The sequence below is a fragment of the Myotis davidii genome, unplaced genomic scaffold (assembly GCF_000327345.1).
Source record: "Myotis davidii unplaced genomic scaffold, ASM32734v1 scaffold1618, whole genome shotgun sequence".
In the NCBI taxonomy this organism is placed as follows: Eukaryota; Metazoa; Chordata; class Mammalia; order Chiroptera; family Vespertilionidae; genus Myotis; species Myotis davidii.
The window spans coordinates 290663-311636 of NW_006289227.1; the positions used below are offsets into that span (position 1 = coordinate 290663).

The 20974-nt window shown below is 55.2% G+C and overlaps 2 protein-coding genes across 4 annotated transcripts in view; one reads left to right on the forward strand and one right to left on the reverse strand.

Annotated features, from left to right (window-relative positions):
- Positions 1–19345, forward strand: part of ACTN4 (actinin alpha 4) — a 76460-nt gene extending 57115 nt beyond the window's left edge. Inside the window, exons 9-22 of one of the 3 annotated variants that reach the window (XM_006761439.2) lie at positions 4124–4216; positions 5783–6013; positions 6559–6706; positions 9836–9986; positions 12779–12887; positions 13008–13148; positions 13222–13404; positions 13501–13635; positions 14685–14864; positions 15663–15809; positions 16701–16781; positions 17079–17144; positions 17777–17935; positions 18060–19345. In XM_006761439.2, the coding sequence (XP_006761502.1) occupies positions 4124–4216; positions 5783–6013; positions 6559–6706; positions 9836–9986; positions 12779–12887; positions 13008–13148; positions 13222–13404; positions 13501–13635; positions 14685–14864; positions 15663–15809; positions 16701–16781; positions 17079–17144; positions 17777–17935; positions 18060–18218 (1983 nt within the window). In that variant the 3' untranslated portion in view covers positions 18219–19345. The remainder of the gene's footprint in view (positions 1–4123; positions 4217–5782; positions 6014–6558; positions 6707–9835; positions 9987–12778; positions 12888–13007; positions 13149–13221; positions 13405–13500; positions 13636–14684; positions 14865–15662; positions 15810–16700; positions 16782–17078; positions 17145–17776; positions 17936–18059) is intronic. The other 2 variants (XM_006761440.2, XM_006761441.2) reach the window with 2 other exon arrangements.
- A 17-nt stretch (positions 19346–19362) lies between these two features.
- Positions 19363–20974, reverse strand: part of CAPN12 (calpain 12) — an 11853-nt gene continuing 10241 nt past the window's right edge. Inside the window, exons 18-20 of the mRNA XM_015562425.1 lie at positions 20123–20239; positions 19967–20025; positions 19363–19872 (exon numbers count right to left, since the gene is read on the reverse strand). Coding sequence (XP_015417911.1) covers positions 19846–19872; positions 19967–20025; positions 20123–20239 — 203 coding nt within the window. The 3' untranslated portion in view covers positions 19363–19845. The remainder of the gene's footprint in view (positions 19873–19966; positions 20026–20122; positions 20240–20974) is intronic.

The following is a 20974-nucleotide window of genomic DNA, read 5'->3' on the forward strand; positions in this document are numbered from 1 at the left end:
AGCCCGAGGGCTGCTTTAGCTGAGGCCATCATGGGAAGCCTCCGGGGGGTGACATGAGCAGCACTTGGAGTGATGAGCAGGAGCTGTCATGTGAAGATCTGTAGGAAAAGCATTCCAGGCAGAGGGTAGAGCAAGTGCAAAGGCTGTGAGGCAGAAATAAGCGTGGCTTATTCAAGGAATGGCTGGAGAAGAGTAAGCGAGGTGCAGGTGCAGAGCCAGGCTATGTAGGACTACTGTAGTCTGAGATCAAGAATTTAGTTTTTAGCCCTGGCTGGTTTGGCTCAGTGGATAGAGCATTGGCCTGCGGTCTGAAGGGTCCCAGGTTTGATTCCAGCCAAGGGCACATGCCTGCAGGCTCGATCCCTAGTAGAGGGCGTACAGGAGGCAACCGATCAATGATTCTCTCATTGACGTTTCTATTTCTTCTTCTCCCTTCCTCTCTAAAATCAATAAAAATATATTAAAAAAAAATCATTATTTAAAAAAAATAATTTAGGTTTTATTCTAGGGCCCCAGGAAACTGTGAAGTGGTTTATGTTGAGGTGGCAGAAATGATCTTACATTTTCAGAAAGGTCAGTTAGGATTTAACTCCTCCAGCCCCAATGGCCGGTGTCACAAATCCAGGCCTGGTTAGAAGAGGAATCCACCCCTTCCCTCACCAAAGCCTTCACACATGGCCCGCATAGCCAGAGCCAGGGTGTGGCTTCCAGTCCAGAGCAAGCGCTATTCCTCCTGCATGAGCCTCGGGCCCTGTCCCGGCTGCCCTCCCTGCATCTTTCACTCTCTCCTGCTTCTCTCTCTTTCTCTCTCTGCGCAGATATTGTAGGCACTCTGAGGCCAGATGAGAAAGCCATCATGACTTACGTGTCCTGCTTCTACCACGCTTTCTCGGGGGCCCAAAAGGTGAGCTGGGGTGGGAGCACACCTGGCTGCTGTGCCTAGAGGCTTGCCCTTGCCCTCCTCCTGTCCTCACCATCCATCTGTGGTGGGCCAGGCTGAGGACTGACCCGGTCAAGCAGGTTTATTGTGACCATGGGCTTCAGTGTCATCACGTAGCTGGCGCTGGTCCAGTGCTGATGCAACATAGATATTCTCTGTGAATACAGCCTGCCCAGGGAGATTGGTGGTAGCGTCCCAGTTTCTCAGAAATGGCAGTTGAGTCCCTGCATCACATTAAGTTTAGCGGAGCCGCAATTTGGACCCATGCTCCTGACCACTCGGTTGCCCCTGCTTCTCTCTGGTCATGATCCACACTAGGCCCTCTGCCTGGTGACTGGCTGTGCCCTTTCACCGGAGAGAAACTGGCTTTTCTGCCCCTCTCTGTGGCCCCTTCCCCTCCCAAATGGTCCAGGAAAGGCTCGGCCTGAACAGGTTGGACTGTTCTCTGAGCCTGCTCCTGTTGACCCAGCTCTCGGGGCCCCTATCTCAAGCAGCCGTGCTGACACAGGCAGAGCAGTCACAAGTGTTCCCAGTGGCAGTTCTCCCTGAGCCTGGCTGATCTCATGCTGCCCCTGAGGAGAGTCCCACATGGAGGCCTGGGCACCTCTGTCCCCTTTGCTTGCCTCCTGTCTCTGCTTGTGGGCAGCTACTCCCAGTGACCTGAGTTTGTGTCACCAATTGCAAGTGGGCAGGGAGGAGAAAAAGAAACTAGCTTTGGTTTATCGAGCACTTACTACATGCTAGACACAGACTCTTAGTCCCTACACACCCCTTATGTGGCAGGGGGTGTTGTTATCCTCAATTAAAAGAGGAAATTCAAGTTCAGAGTGAGTAGGGCGTCGTAGGACATGGACTGTGTCTGCTGCCTCTTGTAGACTGCCTTCAGAGTCCAGGTCAAGCAGGTGCTCCCTGTGCTAGTTTGCCCTGCCTGGGCTCTGCAACCTCTTAGCAGTATGACCTTAGATAGGTCATTTCACCTCAGTTCTCCCATCTGTAAAATGGGATTGTACTAGTTCCTGTTTCACAGGGTTGTTCTGAGGATGAAATGACTGTTCCTGGTACATGGTCAGGTAGTTGGAGCAGCCTTGTCCCTGCCCACTGTGGTTCTTCCCAGCCCTGTGCCAGAGAGCCATGTTCCTAGCCTCCTGCCACCTACCCCACATGTGGCGGGAGCTTGTGTTTGGAGTGTTCTGTGGGAGAGCATAGGCAGGAGAGTGGAAGGGACCCCTGCCTTAGTGGGAAGGCAGGGTGGGGCAGGGGTGGATAGCAGTGGAAGATTCATTGCCACAAACCCCAAGTAATAGCATGTATGCCATTGGACTCCCTCCTGCGGGCCCCATGCCAGCCTCCCTCCCACCACATTGCCCTTGCAAGAGTGCTTTCTCTTCGGCCCTGGCTACCCTCCTGTGCTTAGAGCTAACCTCCATGTAGTGGGGAACAGGAGACCTGGAGGGATTTGTGGGAGTGGACACTGACAGGAAGGCCCAGGTCAGAGCACTTGGCCATTCTGAGGCAGCCAAACTGCTCTTGTAAGGGAAGAAATAAAGGCCTGGCCCTTGGAGCTGCCGTTCACTAAGGCATTGCAGGACCCAGGCTTCCCTAGCCCAAGTTCGGGTTCCCCCAGCTTGTGTCTGCTTCTCAGGCCAGCCATAGAATACTTTTTATTATTGCTGCTGTCTTTTCCCTGTAGACTTAAGCACATCTCTCTCTTTTTGTTGAATTTATTGGGGTGACATTGGTTAATAAAATTATTTAGGCTTCAGTTGCACAGTTCTCTGTTATATCATCTGTATGTTGTATTGTGTGTTCACCAATCCCATCTCTTAAAAGAGTGCTCTCTAGGGTTCTTTTTGTTTTATAAATTCAAGCTGATCCCCAGGCTAAAGCATTTACCCCTTGTTCACTCATTCATTCATCAACCCGACTACCTAAGACACAACTCTGAGCTGGATGCCAGGAATTGGACAGTGAAACCGTGACCAGCAGCCCCCACCTTTGTGGGTCTGCACAGGAGAGGGTTTCAGCTTGGGGTGTCATTGTCTCTTCCAAGTGAGCCGTCAGGGACTAACCTCCATGACTGCCCTGAAAGCTGCAACCTTTGCTCTGCTTCTTGCACTTCCTTTGGGCCGGGTGTTCACTGGCCAAACCCTTTGTGAACCTCATCTCTGAGGAGCACTGCCTGGAGCCATTGGCAAGTATCCTGCAGCATGATGCAGGGTGTGTGTGTGTGTGTGTGTGTGTGTGTGTGTGTGTGTGTGTTCGCACACCAACCTTGGCTGGCCCCCCACTCACCTGTCTGCTTGTCCCAGAAGCAGTGTGTGGAGGGAGAGGCCGGGCATCAGTGCCTGTAGTTAGCCAGGTCTGGAGCCATCCCCAAGCCTCTCTGTTTTCCTTCCCCACCACTCTGTAGACCCTCCTCACTATTTCTGTTCCTGTTCTGTTGCCGTTTCAACTCTTCCTCTTGGACCCTTTCTGTGCTTCCTGAAAGGTACCTAGTCTCTCCTCTCGTGTGGAACCCCTCCCCTCCTCTGCTCCTCCATCTCCCCTCAACAGGCCAGCACAGGGCAGTGTCCTGTGTTCTGGCAGAGTAGTCACTGCTTCCACCACTCCCTGCTCTGTGAACCCCTCGCTCCCTCTGCCCTGTGGATGGTGACTTTGGCCCAGTGAGCCATCAAGGGGAGGATTAGGATGGGGCCTAGTGAGTTCTGCCTGTGCACTGACCAGCGGGCTTCTCTGGGGGGCTCCAGCATCCCCACCCTTTACCCCACAGCTCTCTAGCACTCAGCTGTGCTGCAGCCTACCTTCCCACCCAAGGGGAGACTTCATCCAGGGTTTGACTAGTGGAGGACCCCACCCAGCTTCACCCAACCCTCCTCTGTGGGCTACTAGGGAATCTGTTAACCCACTTCCTCCACCGTGGAGGGCTTTCCAACCCTTCTCAGCATCCCCGGGGTCCAGGCCAACAAAGCTGAGGGGCCTGAGCAGTAAGCTGTGCAGACACCAGCAAGGGCTGTCAGGAAACGGGCACTAAGGTGCCGTCTTGCTGAAGCTGCACTTCTCTCCTTTCCTCCTTGGGGAGTTCTGGGTGGGCTGTGGATGAGCCAGCTTTCTAGGGACATGCCTGTCAGGGGGGAGGGTCCCTAGCCCCCAGGCAGCCCTGACTGTGTACTTCCCCCGTTCCAGGCTGAGACAGCCGCCAACCGGATCTGCAAGGTGCTGGCTGTCAATCAGGAAAATGAGCACCTGATGGAAGATTACGAGAGGCTGGCCAGTGACGTAAGTGCCTCTTACCCTACCCCAGTGATACCACCAGAGCTGAAAGATTGGGTCACCTTTGTTACCCTTGATCAAAAGTCATGTGACACTTACAGAGTGGACAGCAGGTATTGCAGTGAGACTTTTTAGAAAAGGTGGCAAGATTACAGGCTGTGGAGTTTGCCCAAGCCACTATGTGATGTGGCCTTTCAGGTCGGTTTCACATGGTTAAGCATCAAACTGATACATCAACATGCTAGCTGGCTCCTGGGGTCTGGAGTTTGGATTCCAACACAGATAATCAAGGATAGAGTTTTCTGAACACTGCATTGCTTTAGAATCATCTAGGGAGCATTTTAAGAGTTAACATTCCCACACCCTCCCCACGGAGAGATAGAGAGACCAAGAGCTGATGCGGTGCTGGCCAGGACCGTGGTTGTCATGGCAGGTCCTGGGCAACAGCACTGCAGGCTGAGGATATGCCCTCCCTATCACCCCCTTTCCCAAGCGAGGAGACTGAGGCCCAGGAAGGGTCAGGCACACGTCCACTGTCACACGGCTGGTAGGAGAGAGAGCTGGGGTTCAAACACAGGCAGCTCTGCTCCAGAGCCTGACCTGGAGCATCGGTTGGGATGGTGGGTGTCCAATAAATCTCTTCTGGATTCTGTCCCTTACTTTGAAAATTTTCCATATTAAAAAAAAAATTAAAAAACATGTAAGCTTTCCAAGGGCAATAATTTGACTTCTCTTCTAGACCAGTGAGTGGTTCACAGACCAGGAAAATTCGGAAAAGATTTTGACAACTAACCTTTGGTGGCTGATTTTTTATCTTGCCAAGTTAAGGGAATATTTATTAAAAAATTTTTTTAAAAGCTACCTCTGTTATCACCATTATTTCTAACACCAAGAAAAGGTTAAAGGTTATATATTTTAGGATCCCAGCCCTTCCCAAGAAAGGGTGTTTGGCATCATTCATCAAGACGTAAACACAAGGATACCTTTATCCTTGCTTTTCTCATTTTGCCAGAAGTTGTCATTGGGAATCACTCCTCTGAGCATATCTACGCTGCATAATAACTGATTTTACTCTCTTGAGATTGTTCTAGAAAGTACAGTTTGTTTGCTTCTTTGTGGCCTGTCCTCACTCCATCAAAGATATGAGTAAGCTCATAAAAATACATGTCACCTTTTTAAATCTTACATTCTAATTTTTTATGTCCCAAGCCTTGGGCATAGCACTGGCTGCCCCTGAGAGAGCCAGGCATGCTACAGGTCCTGCCCTTGAGGCGCTGACAGTCCGTGAATAGGAAGCAGTGAGACCCTCTAAATGAGGGAGACCATCAAGGAGGGGCCCTGATTAGATCTGAGGAAAAGTAAGACCAAGAGCATAGGCACGAACAGGAAGTAACCAGTGAACAGCACAGTGGTTCTGAGGGGGCACCCGTTCCCAGAATTCTCTGCCCTGGAATCCCAACGGGGGGCTGGAAAGCAGGGGTGATTCCCCAAGACAGAACCCTCGAAGATCTGGATGCCATGTGCCTGTGAGCCAGGGGTGGTCCCGCCATATGGCTTCTTGTGGGCCCACAGCTTCTGGAGTGGATCCGGCGCACCATCCCCTGGCTGGAGGACCGCGTGCCCCAGAAGACCATCCAGGAGATGCAGCAGAAGCTGGAGGACTTCCGAGACTACCGGCGAGTCCACAAGCCGCCCAAGGTGCAGGAGAAGTGCCAACTGGAGATCAACTTCAACACTCTGCAGACCAAGCTGCGCCTCAGCAACCGGCCCGCCTTCATGCCTTCCGAGGGCAGGATGGTCTCGGTGAGGGCAGGGGTTGGGGGCAGAGGGAGCCAGGACGCAGGAGTGCAGATTAGCCAGACAACCCCCAGTCTGATGTTTGGCCAGCATAGTCTTTCTTAACTAGAATGCACAGCCTTTCTGGTGCAGAGGTGGGTGGGGCTACATTGACACTTCACCATCACCACTATCACACCCCTCCCCTCATCACTCCCCAGATTTTTGTACCCATCCTCAAACCACACCAGTTTGTGTGGAATTGTTTGAGTTTGGAAACCCAGTCGGCCATAAATCTAGGACCACCACCAAGGGCTTGAGACCCCTTCTCAGGGTGGGACAGTATTCCCTGAATGTCACCTTCGCCCCATCCATGGCATTTATTCATTTTCATTTATGCATCTAATCCAGAAGAACTGATTGCACCTGCTATGTGTTGGGTCCTGTCTGGGTGCACAGATATAACAAAGCAGGAGGTAGACATGATCAGCCCATTGCAGCATCCCTTAGGGAGGCATCGCCATCCTGGATGACCTACCCCTGTGATAGCCCTGCCCTCTGCTGCCCTGCAGGATATCAACAACTGCTGGCAGCACCTGGAGCAGGCCGAGAAGGGCTACGAAGAGTGGCTGCTGAATGAGATCCGCAGGCTAGAGCGGCTTGACCACCTCGCAGAGAAGTTCCGGCAGAAAGCCTCCATCCACGAGGCCTGGACCGATGGTATGGTCCTCCCAGCTCTCCCCTTCCCTCCCCTCTTTTCCTCTCCCCTCCCCTCCTCTCCTCTTCTCTCTCACACACCCCTCCTCCTTTTCCTGATGCATTGCCCATCTGCTCTCAGAAATTATAGGTGGGCCCCTTCCTGGGTCCTCAAGTCCAGTCACTCGGAAGGGAAATAACCCTGTTCCTTTCCACTCTGTAGGGGTGGGGGACAGGTTCTCCCTCCCTGGCAGCCTGTGTGCAGACAGTTTGCCTTCGCTCTCCATGCCCTTTGTGACTGAGGACCTCACACTGTATGGGTCTGTGTTCCCGAGCATGGTCCTTAAAGGCAAAGGCCTAGAGCTGCCTCCTGAGCCACAGAGCGTGCTCACTGACTGCCAGCCACGCAGCGCTTCCTTCCAAGGGGCCTGGGCCTCTGCAGGGTGGCTTTTTCCAAAAGGGCAGCCTTCATGCCTCCGAGTGCAGAATGGTTGGTGAGGGCAGGCCTCCTGTTTCTCGGCGGCTCTGCAGCTGCCGGTTCCCTTGGCTCAGGATGTGGAATTCTATCATGCCTCTGGCCCTCCGTCAGGACCCACACCATGGTTGGGATTCCAGATACCAGGGGCCTAACAGCCTTCAGGAAACAGCCGGTGCCTAGGAAAGCCGAGCGCCATCCGCAGGACTCCCCTCCTTCCTTCCCGAGTGTCTGGCCTCCTGCTATTATCAAACTCAGGGTCACCCACTGCGACCACTCTGCCCAGCTGATTTCACATTTTTTTGCATTGGTCATGGTGGTTTTTCATCCTTCCCAGACCCATAGTTCACCATGAGATAGATCCTCATTGAACCTCGGGGAGCTCTTCTAGTCCCCCTCCCAGCTGTTTGTCAGGCAGCCCCAACACTGGCCAGATGCTAAGACCTACCCAGAGTCCCCACCCCCTAACAGCATGGGAACACGCAACTCTGCATTATCTTCAGTCCTGGGCTGTTCTCCAGCTGCAGCTGCCAGATCAGAGCAATACCCTAACCTCCTCCGCCAGGGAAAGAATGCAGAGGGAGATGCTAGAAGGTGGGGCAAACAAGAAGCCTGGGCCAGGGGTATAGGCACCTCCCTCATGCTTTGAAGAAATGGTACCCATGGCTCTACCCCAACCCTAGAGGAGAGGATGTTAGCATTTGCTTCATTAGTTCATTCATTCATTCATTCCACAAACACCTCTTGAGCCTCTTCCCTGTGTTCAGTAGTTCCCAGGTAGGTGAGGTTCCTGCCCGGGAAAGTCACAGGCCAGCAGGTTTTGGCATTTCTCACATCAGAGGGCCTTGTGCACATAAGTGGACTTTACAGCACCCGTGTCCCACACTTGGACTGAGCTGTTTCCTCCCGTCATTCTCCACATTTTGCATGTCATTCAACAGGCTCTGGGCATCATCCTTCTGCATTTCTCTTCTAGGGCCTCTTGGCCCGTGTTATCAGCTCTCTAGTCCCTTACCTGGGCTCCAGGAAACCCTGGGAAGATGGTCTCCTGATGCCCAGGGGTGTGGGTCTGAGCATTCCTCTCCTAGGAGTGATGCAGGGGCTGGCCTGCATGTGAAGGCGTTCCGGGGAAGTTGGCCTGATCTTGTGCCAGAGTGGACTGACTGGCTCGGTGGCCTCCACATGCCCTCACTCCACCCCTGCCTCCCCACAGGCAGGTGCACAGGCACTTTAATATCTGGGCCTGTGTCATGAATCAGCCCGAGCCCCCAGGCAGGCCTGCCCACTCATTCCCAAGACCTGCAGCCTGCAGCCTCTGTACCACCAACGTATGCAAAACAGGACAGACCCACCTCCTGACCCCTCTCAGCATCCCTCGCAGCCTATAGGGGTGTGAATGCTTCTCAGGTCTTGGGTTATTTGGAGAAAGAAACAAAAATGAGCCCAATTCCCTTTCGTGGCTGCCCCTTGGCCTGCATACAAGGTGGCCACGGCTGTGGTCCAGTCGTCCAGTGCACCGCTTGCCAGCCCGTGCTGAAACTCTGCTGAGGCAGAGAAGTGCTAACCTACTATTTTGGGTTCCCACCCTTGGGAGAAAGCAATTTAGGGAAGGGAATTGCAAGCTTGCCTTTGTGGTTACGTGTCCTACCCCAGGCCTGTGGTGGCAGGGCCAGGGGAGTCAGTCTCCCAGGCTGCTGCCTCCTGCCTGCCAGTGCCAGGCCCTGTCCTCGGGGTGGCTGAGGTTACCGTGGTCCTGGCTCTGTGCCTGCCCTTCTCGAACAACACCTCACTGAGGCTTCAGGCGCCAGTGTTGGCTCCGTTCCACAGATGAGGGAGTAGCTGAGAGAAACTGCCTGCCGCCCCACAGCTCTGCCTCGCCCACCTGGAGGGCAGCTGCTGGTCAGATGCTCTGGTGCCGCGTTGAGGAGGGATCTCTGAGCTGCCACTCTAGGGGCAACCCAAAGTGGCTTCCCGAAGCAGTGCCCCTTCCCAGACTAACATTTCCACCAGTTCTGTAGTACCTTACTGTGCCTACAGGGCCACTTGAGCTTCTGTCCTGGGGCATATAATTAGCCAGGCTCCAGGTCTAATAACAGTGTTCCTCCCTTCCTTCAAAGGCCTAATGACAGGCCCTGCCTCACTGCACATGCAAAGTCCTTAGGACAGTATGGGGCCTATAGGTATGTGATAAGACCACCGCCCGCCCCCCCCCCCGAAGGGAGCCAGCCCCCAGGTGCCAGGGAGCAGGCAGAGGGGTGGGCTCCAAGAAGAAGCCTAACTGAAACACTTCCCCTTCCTCTACCCTGCTGAGGCATGGGCTGCACCCCAGCCTTTTCTCCAGATCATCGCCCTCTACAGATGGTAGAGGCTTCCAGTCCAGGCTTCCAGTCTCCTACCACTAGTGGACACTAAGTTTAGAACACACATGTTGAACTGGGATATCTGGCTCAGGCTCACAACACCACAGTGTCTCCCAGCTCCATTCAGGATTTATTTGGTCTTAGAGATCCCTGGAAAGGTCAAGGGAAAAGGTTCTGGAAGTTTCTAGTCTTCATGGCACCATTCTCAGCTAGATAGGATGTTGGTCTGCCTCATTTCCTTGCCCCTGGTGGCGCAGGTCTTTGGTGGACTCTTGGTGCATTGTTGTCTTAGTGTCTCCTGCTTCTGCCCCATCCCAGGGAAGGAAGCCATGCTGAAGCACCGGGACTACGAGACAGCCACCCTGTCGGACATCAAAGCCCTCATCCGCAAGCACGAGGCCTTCGAGAGCGACCTGGCTGCACATCAGGACCGTGTGGAGCAGATCGCAGCTATTGCCCAGGAGCTCAAGTAAGTGCGGGCTAATGAGCCCATCACTTGCTTTCCCTCCAGCACCACACCCAGAACAGTGGTAGACTGCAACTAAGGTGATGCTGCCCCATGCCTGGAGCAGGGTCTCCCAGTCCTCTCCACCCTCACCCCTCCTTCAGATGCCAGGGCCTTATGGGGTGATGTCTTTGTCATTTCTTGTCTTATGAGAAACAGCAGAATCTAGATGCTCTGACGCCTTGTCCTGATTCTTCAGGCTCTAGGGGTCCCTGGGCTCCACTTCCCTGCCTGCCACACCAAGGAGATCCCTGGTCTCTGATAGGGTGGGCAGCCCAGCCCCCACCTCTGTCCCTGCTCCTCCCCAAGGGACTTGGCTGCATGGAGTGCACAGAGAGCCCATTGTTCTGCCCCTTTCCTCTCATGCTCAGAATACACTATTGTAAGGCCTTCCAGGCAGCCGGGTTCTTTGCCCTCCCTTTCCTGCCCCAGTCAGATAAACTTGTGCACACAATTAGTACACTGAATCTCCAGAGCCAGTGAATGAGGGCCTTATTCCACCAGTGCAATGGCCATCAGCAGGGAGGACTCGGGGTGGGAGGCCCAGGCCATTACTTCATGGAAAATCCATAGGCCCTAGAGGGGCAGCAGGGCTCCCAAAATAGCTCTGTTCAAAAATAGGATCCTTAGCTAGAGCTGCCCTTTCTACAGTCATTCCCAGAGTTCTGCGTGTTCCTACATAGCTGGGGCCAGCGTGATGCCCTGTGCAGACCCCAGCCGGGGAGGGCCAGTTTATTCCCTGACTCATTCGCTCCATATTGCCCAGTTTTTTGGGTTCCCCATTTGCTCACCAGAGGCAGAAGTCCTCTGGGGCCTTTCTGTACTGGAATTCAGGGTCCCTGCTGGGCCTCCCCTAGGAGTCTGCAGACTCTCCTAGGATAGAGCTCCTGCACTTGGCACACCAGGCCAAGGACAGCAAGGCCACAGACGCAGATGTCTACAGGGATCATGGAGGGTGGCACGTGAGTAGGTTCCTTAGTTGACCAGTGAGCCCCTGGAAGCTGCTAAGAAACATTTTGAATAAATCCTAGGCCAGCCTGCTTCTCAGGCACTGGGAACTGCCATGTAAAACCCATCACCCTGAGCCAGGGAACAGGCGGTCCCTGAAGCAGCTTTCTGGACAGTAGCCCTGGGGAGAGAAATGGGTGCTGTCAGCTCCCCCAAAAGATGAGTCAGAGGGCCGAGAGCCGGCCAGAATGAGCCCTGATGGACAGCCTGGCTGAACCCCGATTAATGGCAGTGATGGAAACTCCAAGGGCACTCGGTGCTGTATGTGTACAGCTCACTTACTCTCCAGCCTGGGTGAGGGACAGCCTTCAATGTCGGTGTCTTCTGCGCCCACGTTACACAGGGAGGACTGAGGCATAGAGCGGCCAAGGGCCTTGCCCAGGGTCGCTTAGCTAGGAAGCGGTCAAGGCAGGAGCGGAGCCCAGGCTGCCTGGTCCTCTGGAGCAGCAGTTGCCAACCCGTGGTCCGTGAGGTCCGAAAGGTTGGCGACCGCTGCTCAATGGTGATAGCCTTGCTCCATTCCCTCTTAGCCTTGCCTGCTCCCCTCTGCCCCTGTATCCAAGCAGGTGACACCATCATCTGGTCCCTATGTCCTGTTCCTTCCCAGAGTTGTTCCCTGCTCTCCACCCCTCACCAGGCCACCAAGATTTTGCCTGTATACCAATTCCCTAGCGCTTTGCTACTAAGAGTATCCAAGTGTCTGGACCGTAGGAGGTGGGAATACTGGGGCTGATAGGGGATTTGGGGAGGGCGGGGCGGGGAGCATGTGGAGGGCTGGGGACCAGTAATGATTATCAGCCCAGGATTTTCAAAATCTAAATCATTTGAATAATAATACCTGTATCCTGATTGGCTTACTTTTTTCTTAATTATCAATTGCTTAGAACTAAATTGCAGGCTAGTTTTATTGTGTGTGTGTGTGTGTGTTTGTGTGTTTAATTTATTTTTTTTTATTGATTTCACAGAGGAAGGGGGAGAGAAGGAGAGATAGAAACATCAATGATGAGAGAGAATCATTGATCGGCTGCCTCCTGCACGCCCCACACTGGGGATTGAGCCTGCAACCTGGGCATTTGCCCTGACTGGGAATCAAACCAGGACCTCGTGGTTAGTAGGTCCACGCTCAAACACTGAGCCACACCGGCTGGGCTATTTTGTGTGTGTGTGTGTGTGTGTGTGTTTTAATACCCATTAAAATAAATATACAACCTTTAATAAATAGCTGTTATTACTTTCACCTGTTGGGTGTCAAGGACTGCTCTCAGCACTTCACGTGCTCTCTGCAATAACCCCACCACCGCTTCACAAACAAGAGAACAGGGTCCCCTCTCAGGGCCACACAAGTATGAAATCATGGAGCCAGAGTTCAGACATAGGGAACTCAGCTCTGGAGCCCAGGCTGTCTAACCAGTGTACTCTTCTTGACTTTCTTTAAGTGGAATAGCAATCCACGTACAGGCTTGGTCAAGGGCCACACCTGACCCCATCCACCCACCCACCCATTTAGTTTATCACAGCTCAGCAGCCCATAGAGTGAGAGAGTAAGAGGAAGCCCTGCCGCTCCTTTACCCCTCCCCCGACTCCACTCCCGAATTCTTCCTACCCTGGGAGGCCGTAAGTCCTAGGAGTAGTGGGTGTAATAGTCTTCAACATTGATATCCCCTGGTACAAGATTTTAAGGGGCAGGTGCATCCAGGTCCACCCGTTATGGCCCTGCCAGGTCTCACCACCCTTTGCTCTGCCTACAGTGAGCTGGATTACTATGACTCCCACAATGTCAACACCCGGTGCCAGAAGATTTGCGATCAGTGGGATGCCCTTGGCTCTCTGACCCACAGTCGCAGGGAAGCCTTGGAGGTGAGGAGGGGCAATGTCACCCTGGAGCCTGGTGTACCCAGGGACCCCTCCCTACCAGTTACCACTTCCTGCTTGCTGACTGACCTCTCTCCTTTGTCCCTGCCCCTCCCCACACACCAGAAAACAGAGAAGCAGCTGGAGACCATTGACCAGCTGCACCTGGAATATGCCAAGCGGGCAGCCCCCTTCAACAACTGGATGGAGAGTGCTATGGAGGACCTCCAGGACATGTTCATCGTCCACACCATCGAGGAGATCGAGGTCCGCCCCTACCCATCCTTCTTGTGGGCCTTCTGAGGGTCTGGGTTGCCCCTCACCCCTTCTTTTCTCTCAGGGTCTGATCTCAGCCCATGACCAGTTCAAGTCAACGCTGCCGGATGCCGACAGGGAACGGGAGGCCATTCTGGCCATCCACAAGGAGGCCCAGAGGATTGCCGAGAGCAACCACATCAAACTGTCAGGCAGCAACCCCTACACCACCGTCACCCCCCAGATCATCAACTCCAAGTGGGAGAAGGTGGGGAGAGCCCCTTAACAGGGCCAGGGCAGGGGCAGGGCTGGCCAGGTGAGGGGGCCTTCACCCTGACGGCTCCTGCTCCATGCCCTTCCCCAGGTGCAGCAGCTGGTGCCCAAACGGGACCATGCCCTCCTGGAGGAGCAGAGCAAACAGCAGTCCAATGAGCACCTCCGCCGCCAGTTCGCCAGCCAAGCCAACATCGTGGGGCCCTGGATCCAGACTAAGATGGAGGTGAGGGGCCATTGCCCTAGCCCTAGCCCTGCTGAGCCCAGGGCGGAGTGGGAAAGAGCCCCTGGTAAGCAGGAGGTCAGTGAGCAGAAAAGGTTGTCTGCCCTGCTGGAACATCCGTGCTCCCAGGGCCAGCGGACCTGGAGGCCTAGTGGGTGTGGGTCCCAGCTCTCACCAGCCGGGAGCCCTGATCCTTGGTGGAGTTAGGAGGGTGGATCAATGATATGAATGGAAGTGGCAGCACCACCCAGCGGGGTACTTGGCTGAGGAGGCAGATGGAGGTAGGTTCGAGTCTTGACTCTGCCCTTGATTGGTGCTTGTGAGCTCAGGCACAATTTAACCTTGCTCCTCGGTTTTCTCATCTCTAAAATGGGGGTGAAGAGAGTTATTTCATTTGCTCCACAAATGCTGTTGTGCACTGCTCGGTGCAGGCCCTGCTGCAGGCGCTGTGGTCAAGGTGGTCCCAGCTCAGACCCTCGCGGCGTCTCACAGTAACCCTCGTGGCCTAGCCACAGGAAGGTTTGTAATGATGCCAGTTGCAACTCTGACAACCTCTTACTAAGTGCTTACTACCACCAGGCTCACGCTGACCAGCGCAGCCTCACTGAAACTCCTACAGCCGGGGAAGGGTATGGGCTGGTCAGCCCTGCCAGCTACACAGCATGGCCACTGAGGGAGCAAAGGCAGGGGTGCCCATACTCAGGAGCCACAGGCTCTAACATCAGCCGGGTCTGGTTCAGACTCTGACTCTGCCTTTTACTGTGAGAAGTTGCTTTGTTTGGGCCTTAGTTTCCACATTTGTAGACAGAGCCTGTCACAGTGAGTCAAGGGTGCACTGAGGTCCGGCATGTGTAGCACTTAGCACAGAACTCTCCAGTGTGGTTGCTTTTACCCTGGAGGGTGGGCAGGGAGGGACCATCACTGAGGCACAGGCCTTTTAGGAGGAGGAACTCTGGGAGGGAGGCCACCAGAGACAGAGATCTCCTCTGGGTGGCTGGTTGTGGCCAAGGGTCCACCAGCCCCACCCTCAGTGGCACCTGCCTTGTGTGCAGGAAATCGGGCGCATCTCCATCGAGATGAACGGGACCCTGGAGGACCAGCTGAGCCACCTGAAGCAGTATGAGCGCAGCATTGTGGACTACAAGCCAAACCTGGACCTGCTCGAGCAGCAGCACCAGCTCATCCAGGAGGCCCTCATCTTCGACAACAAGCACACCAACTACACCATGGAGGTACGCTACACCCCATCAGGCCCCACACCCGTCTGTAGCACGGAAGAGCCCTATGTCGTCCGGCAGGGAAGGCGTCTGCAGCTTCCTTGGTCTCTTTTATCCTGACTGAAAAGACTAGATCAAAAATGTTTACACATTTTTTAATATCACTGTTCCTAACACTGTTCTCCCAACACCATGACAACACATCTCAGGACAAGCTCCTGAGAGAGCTGGGAGGGTAGCACCAGCCCCTGCTGTGGGCTCAGCACTGAGTCCTCACTTGAGGACACAGATCCAGCCAATGTGTGCCAGCATCTGTGTGTACCAGCTCTCTGCGGCCGAGTTACACTGTCAGGGCTGCTTATCATCGCGTTGGTAGCTGGAAATCATCCTTGGTGACACTATTTACACCATGCACATGGCAGATGCTACAAAACGGGGAGTGTTTCTCCCCAGAAAGCCAATTAAACTTTGCCCAACATATCTCTGCCAAGTTTTCACATAGACCTTGCACAGGTATTGGGCCCTGGCCCTCTGCTACACCTGTCACCAAATACATATTAAGGTGACATGAACTGTGCTGGTGAGCCGAGGCAACAGGTAAGTACCATGCCTCTGTCCCTGTGTGCAAGTGAGGTGCACAAGAGAGCGTGGGCCTGGACTGGCATTTGGGAGAAAGTCAGAGTGAGCCTCACGCCGTGCTATAACGCACTCCCATATGGGGGAACCCATTTCCCAGTGAGCCTCAGCTACAGCTGTGGTGGTCCAAGCACTCCCACCAGCAGGCCTGCAGTCACACCCTCCCTTCTCCCCCAGCACATCCGAGTGGGCTGGGAGCAGCTGCTCACCACCATTGCCCGCACCATCAACGAGATTGAGAACCAAATCCTCACCCGAGATGCCAAGGGCATCAGCCAGGAGCAGATGCAGGAGTTCCGGGCATCCTTCAATCACTTTGACAAGGTGAGCAACTCCGTCTGCCCCTGGCACCTTCCCTCCCTACTGTCACCATTGTCACTGTCGCATCTTGCCCCTCTGTCTTTGCATCTGTCAGTTCATTCACATCACAGTTGCTACGTATCAGCCGCCGCTCACAGGGCTTGTCAGGGCCTCAGCCACAGAAGGTGGTGCAGACGTGCATCACCGTGTCCACAGCATGAGCAGTTTCCCTTAGGAAGAAAAGGGGGGTCCTGAGCCCTGCTTCAGGCCGTGCTTCCTCACCAACCTGCCCATGAGACATGGGACAGACTAAGTCCCAGCACACCCGAGAGTTGAGACCTGACCCGTGAACCTGGTTTACCCACACACACAGTGTTCTTCAAATTCAGATTTGGTCTGGGAGCCCCTTTGGAAGGGCCTGAGTGCCAGAGTTGACCCCAGTCCCTATCCACTGCTGGGCCTGATGTGTACTCTGCCTGCTTTCACCCGTGGGTAGGAGGGTACAGCCTCAGCCCTGCACCATCAAGCAGGACCCTGACGCCTTGCACAGGATAGAGTGCAATCCCATTTCTCCCACCCCAGACCCTGGAGGCAAAGTGTGCCTCCCCCCGACCCCCCGCCCAGTCCTGGGACTCAATCCTCGATCTGCACCATTCAACTCCCCACCCTGCTCTCGCCCCGAGGATGTGGGAAGAAGCCTCTGACTGTCCTCCAGACCACCCACACCCCTCCACCTGCCCCAGCTGTCCCTGGCCATCACCTTGTCCACATCACTTCTAACTCTGTGTTTCCCTCCTCCATGTGTGTCTCCCCCACCCCCCGGCCCTCTGCAAATAACCCTGGCCCCTCTCCCACCTCTGTGCCGGCCTGCTTTCCACACCGCCCCTTGCACACCTGCCTTTGGACACCCGGCAGGACCACGGCGGGGCGCTGGGGCCAGAGGAATTCAAGGCCTGCCTCATCAGCCTGGGCTACGACGTGGAGAATGACCGGCAGGTACGCGCCCCCTGGGCCCCAGTGGACCATGGCATTAACTGCTCTTCTTTCTCTCTCTCTTTCTCTGTCTCCCCACCCTCGCCATTTTACCCCTCTTCGTTATGTGTACCATCTCACCGGTTCTCTTGCCTCCTTCCTACCTGTGTCTTTCTGGACCCCTTCCCCTTACCTGGTCTCTTGGGGCCGCCTTGTTCTTCCCTGCTCCTGCCACTGTCCTGTTTCCCTGCTGTGCACATGGGTCTGCCCCTCTTGCCTACTGTGGGCCTGGCTTCCTGCTGTCCCTGCGTCCTCGAGCAGAAACAGACAGGCAGCATGGACTCGGATGACTTCAGGGCTCTGCTTATCTCCACAGGATACAGCCTGGTATGCAGCCTCTGCCTCCCTCGCTGCTGTGCCACTCCTCCTCCTCCTGCTCCTCCTCCCCTTTCTCTTCTTCCTCCTCCCTCCCCCTTCCTCCTCCTCCTTTTTGTGCTACCCCCGTCTAGAGTTTCCAGGTCCTCAGGGACACCCCTCCACCAGATCAGTGCAGCCTCACCGCCCCCCTTCTGCTGCATCTGCTGGACTGGGTCCCTCCGATGACTCCCTGAGCCTCCCAGCCCCTCCTGGAGGCTGTGAGGAGAGGCTCTGAGAGAGGAGGTCAGGCCTCCAGCTCTCCCCCTTTTCTTTCTCTTTTTCTTTCTTCCCCACCCTCCAGAGTTAACTTGTGAGCCTAGGGCTGAGGAGCAGCAGACCTATTTGATCTATACCCCACTTCCCAAAAATGTGGGAGGGGAAGAGTAGAGGGCGCTCATCCTGTCTGGGGCACATGGGGCAGTTGCCCGGGGAATCCAAGCCCTTGGAGGCAGACTGACAACTTGGAGTGTGCACTGGGGTCGGACCCTGCCCTCCTAGCTCAGTGCACTGGGGTCCCCCCTGCCCTCTGGTGGCTGGGGTCGGCCCAGCCCTCCTCCCCCACTCAAAGGCTGCCTGTCCCCTGCCCCACTCCTGCCTCGCAGGGAGATGCTGAGTTCAACCGCATCATGAGCGTCGTCGACCCCAACCACAGCGGCCTCGTGACCTTCCAAGCCTTCATCGACTTCATGTCCCGGGAAACTACCGACACAGACACAGCCGACCAGGTCATCGCCTCCTTCAAAGTCCTGGCTGGGGACAAGGTAAGCCAGACACCTCTGAGCACCGGGGGCCAGCAGGAAGGGGCTCTGCAGTCAGGACTGGGCATGAGGGGCTGGGGGCCAGTGTGGGTGCAGGTGGCCCAAAGTCCCGCCCTGCCTTCCCCAGAACTTCATCACAGCCGAGGAGCTTCGGAGAGAGCTGCCCCCCGACCAGGCCGAGTACTGCATTGCCCGCATGGCACCATACCAGGGCCCTGATGCGATGCCCGGCGCCCTTGACTACAAGTCCTTCTCTACAGCCCTGTACGGCGAGAGTGACCTGTGAGGCTCCCACGGAGAGCCCTGACCAAACACCCGCTCCTCACAGCCTCCAGGAGGGGCTGGGAGAGCCCCTCTCCCCGCTGCGGGGCCTCCCCGGTCCTGTTCCTCTGACTCTGTATCTATGCAAAGCACTCTGTCAGTCCTTTCTGGGGGGTGGGGCGGGTGGGCAGGGAGGGGCTGGGGCAGGCTCTCTCCTCTCTCTTTGTCAGTTGGCCAGGAGGTTCTCTCCCGCTCCCCCTGGATAGGGGTACTGGAGACTTGGGGGTCAACACTTCTGGTCTGGTAAATATATATGATGTATTGGTTTGTTGTTGTTTTTAAACATGTGGAGGGGACAGTGGATCCCCACAGCAAAACAGGTCCCCTCCGGGCCCAAGGAATGCCCACCACAACCTGCCCCTTCCTTTTTCCCCCCTGAGGTCCCTTCAAGGCCTCCCACATCTAGGCCAAAGCCCTACGTGCCTTGTCCAGGAACTGCTCACACCTGTGATGGGCCCAGCAGAGGGCACCACAGCTACCCAATAGGAAAGAGGACCCACCCTGCTCCCTTCACCCCGCCCCTCCTTTGCGATTGCCAGGAGGTGGGGGAGTGCAGCTCAGTGTCCCCTTCTGCAACAGAGGAGTGGATTGGGCACCCAGCCTTCTACCCCTGCCCCCAGCCGCTCATACCTGGCTTTGTCTGGACCTGGGTCTCTCTCAGATCTTCTAAGGACCAAAACCAAAACAAAAAAACAAAAAAAAAACACACAAAATCACCAAAAAAAAGAAAGCTATAAAAAAATTTAAACCTTTCAGAGAATTACTATTTACTTTATTAAGTTACGGATTTATTATATAAATATATATTCACCTAGCAACATATCTTTGCCGCCTCTTGCTCATAATGAAGACATAGCTGATTTGCTCCCCTCCCCCAGCCCCTTACTGATTTTTCTGTTGTCTGCCGTCAGGCATGGGTCTCTGGGGACCCTCCTGAGGTGGGGGGTGGGCTGCTGGCCTGGCTGCCTGTTAGTTGATGGTTTTGTTCCTTTCCCATTTCCCTTTTGTTTTATTTGGATTGATTTTTTTTCTTGGTTTCTGGATAAACCACCCTTCTGGGGACAGGATAATAAAACCTAATATTTTTAAGGAGTCTGCAGTATCCTCTCTTTTTCTCCAGTCTCTGTTCTCTAATTTTTAGCAGGGCAGTGATACAGCACCTCCCCGCAGAGTGCGGCAGGGCCTGGGGTGCCACAATCCCTGTTTCCGTGAGTGTAAAATAACGCTATTGGGGACCCAGTCAGGGCCAGGCACTATGCTCAGCGCACAATCGACTAAGCTCGTGTACCGGCCCAAGAAGGCGCGTCATCACCCCGTTCACAGGTGAGGAGAGCAGAGCACAGGAGGGCAGTGACCTGCCCAGCGTCACCCGGTGGTGAGCGTGTGGCAGACCCGCTCCCAAGGCCATGCTCAGAAGCACTGCCTGATGTCAGGGCATCAGCCCCATGCCAGGCAGGGAGGTGGAGGGGCTGGGGGCTGGTCTGGCTCAGGACCCCCTTGCTGTGGAATAAACCCTGGTCCAGGCTGACCGGGAAAGGCAGGGCTCCTGCAGCTCTCCTGCCTCCAGCCGCAGGCGCTCCCCTGCCAAGATCCTAGGAGAAGTGGGCCATCTCCGTCCACTGGGTGAGAGAAGACAGTCAGGGGGCTTGAGGCAGGGGTCTCCAGGCCCCTAAGGCAGGCGGCCCGGTGCCACTCCCTCCAGCCCAGGCTCACCTGTTGGCGGGTCAGGCAGATGACTCCCTCGCCCCCATCCAAGTGCTGGCTACAGCGGCCTGTGCAGGGAGGGTCAGGTGAGTGCCCACCACCCCATCCCCCTGCTTTGGGAGACATGCTCCCTGTGCCCCAACGCATGCTAGGCTTGGCACTCACAGAAGATGCAGGTAAGCTGGGCCACACAGGACACAAAGCGCTCCAAGTCCACACGCAGACGGCTGTCCCGGTAGCGGCTAGTAAGGGCCTGGGTCAGCTGGTTGTTGAGGTGGAAGCCTAGGGGGAGGCTGCCTCTGAGCCTGGGCTGCCAGGAGCCCCACCTCAGTATGGCACCCACCCTGACTCCTCAGGGAGCTCGGGACCTGTTCCCAGCTCTGCCTCAACCCAGCTGTGTTGCTGTGGGCCTCAGTTTCCTCATCAGTCAAAGGGGAACTATGACAGCCCTGACCCCATAAGGTTGTGTGAAGATGTTCAATGTAGAGCACTTAGGACTGTCTGGCACATACCAACTGTGTCAGTGTTAAACGCAGAATTTCTGCTAGTGGACCCTGGAGAATTTTTCTGTGTAGCAAAGCATTCTTGTCAGTTCCATATGGGGTCGGTTTCTTTATACTCCACATCAGGAGTGATTTTCTGAAGTTTAGAAAGCATCTCTGATGAGGAACCTACGCAGCCTTCTAAAAGCTGCAAACACTGGTTCTCCTGGGTCACAGATAACGCTCTGGGACTCAAGGTTGCAGGGTAACCCTCCATGTGCCGCAGGTCCAGATAAACAGTTTGAGGATAATTATCAAGTGCCGGTGCGATCTGTGCCTTGTCTGGGTGCCATGGAAAGTCTTGGGGGAAAGAAGAGGCTGCCCCCTCATCCTGGTGGTGTGACCTCTGGCCTTCATCTGCCCTCAGGGTGGGGTGGGGGTGGGACAGAGCTGCTGTGCCCAGGGCCATGGGAAACCCAGGCAGGCAGAGGAGGTGAAGGGGCCGAGAGCCCTTCAGCAGCCCTCTCTGGAATTC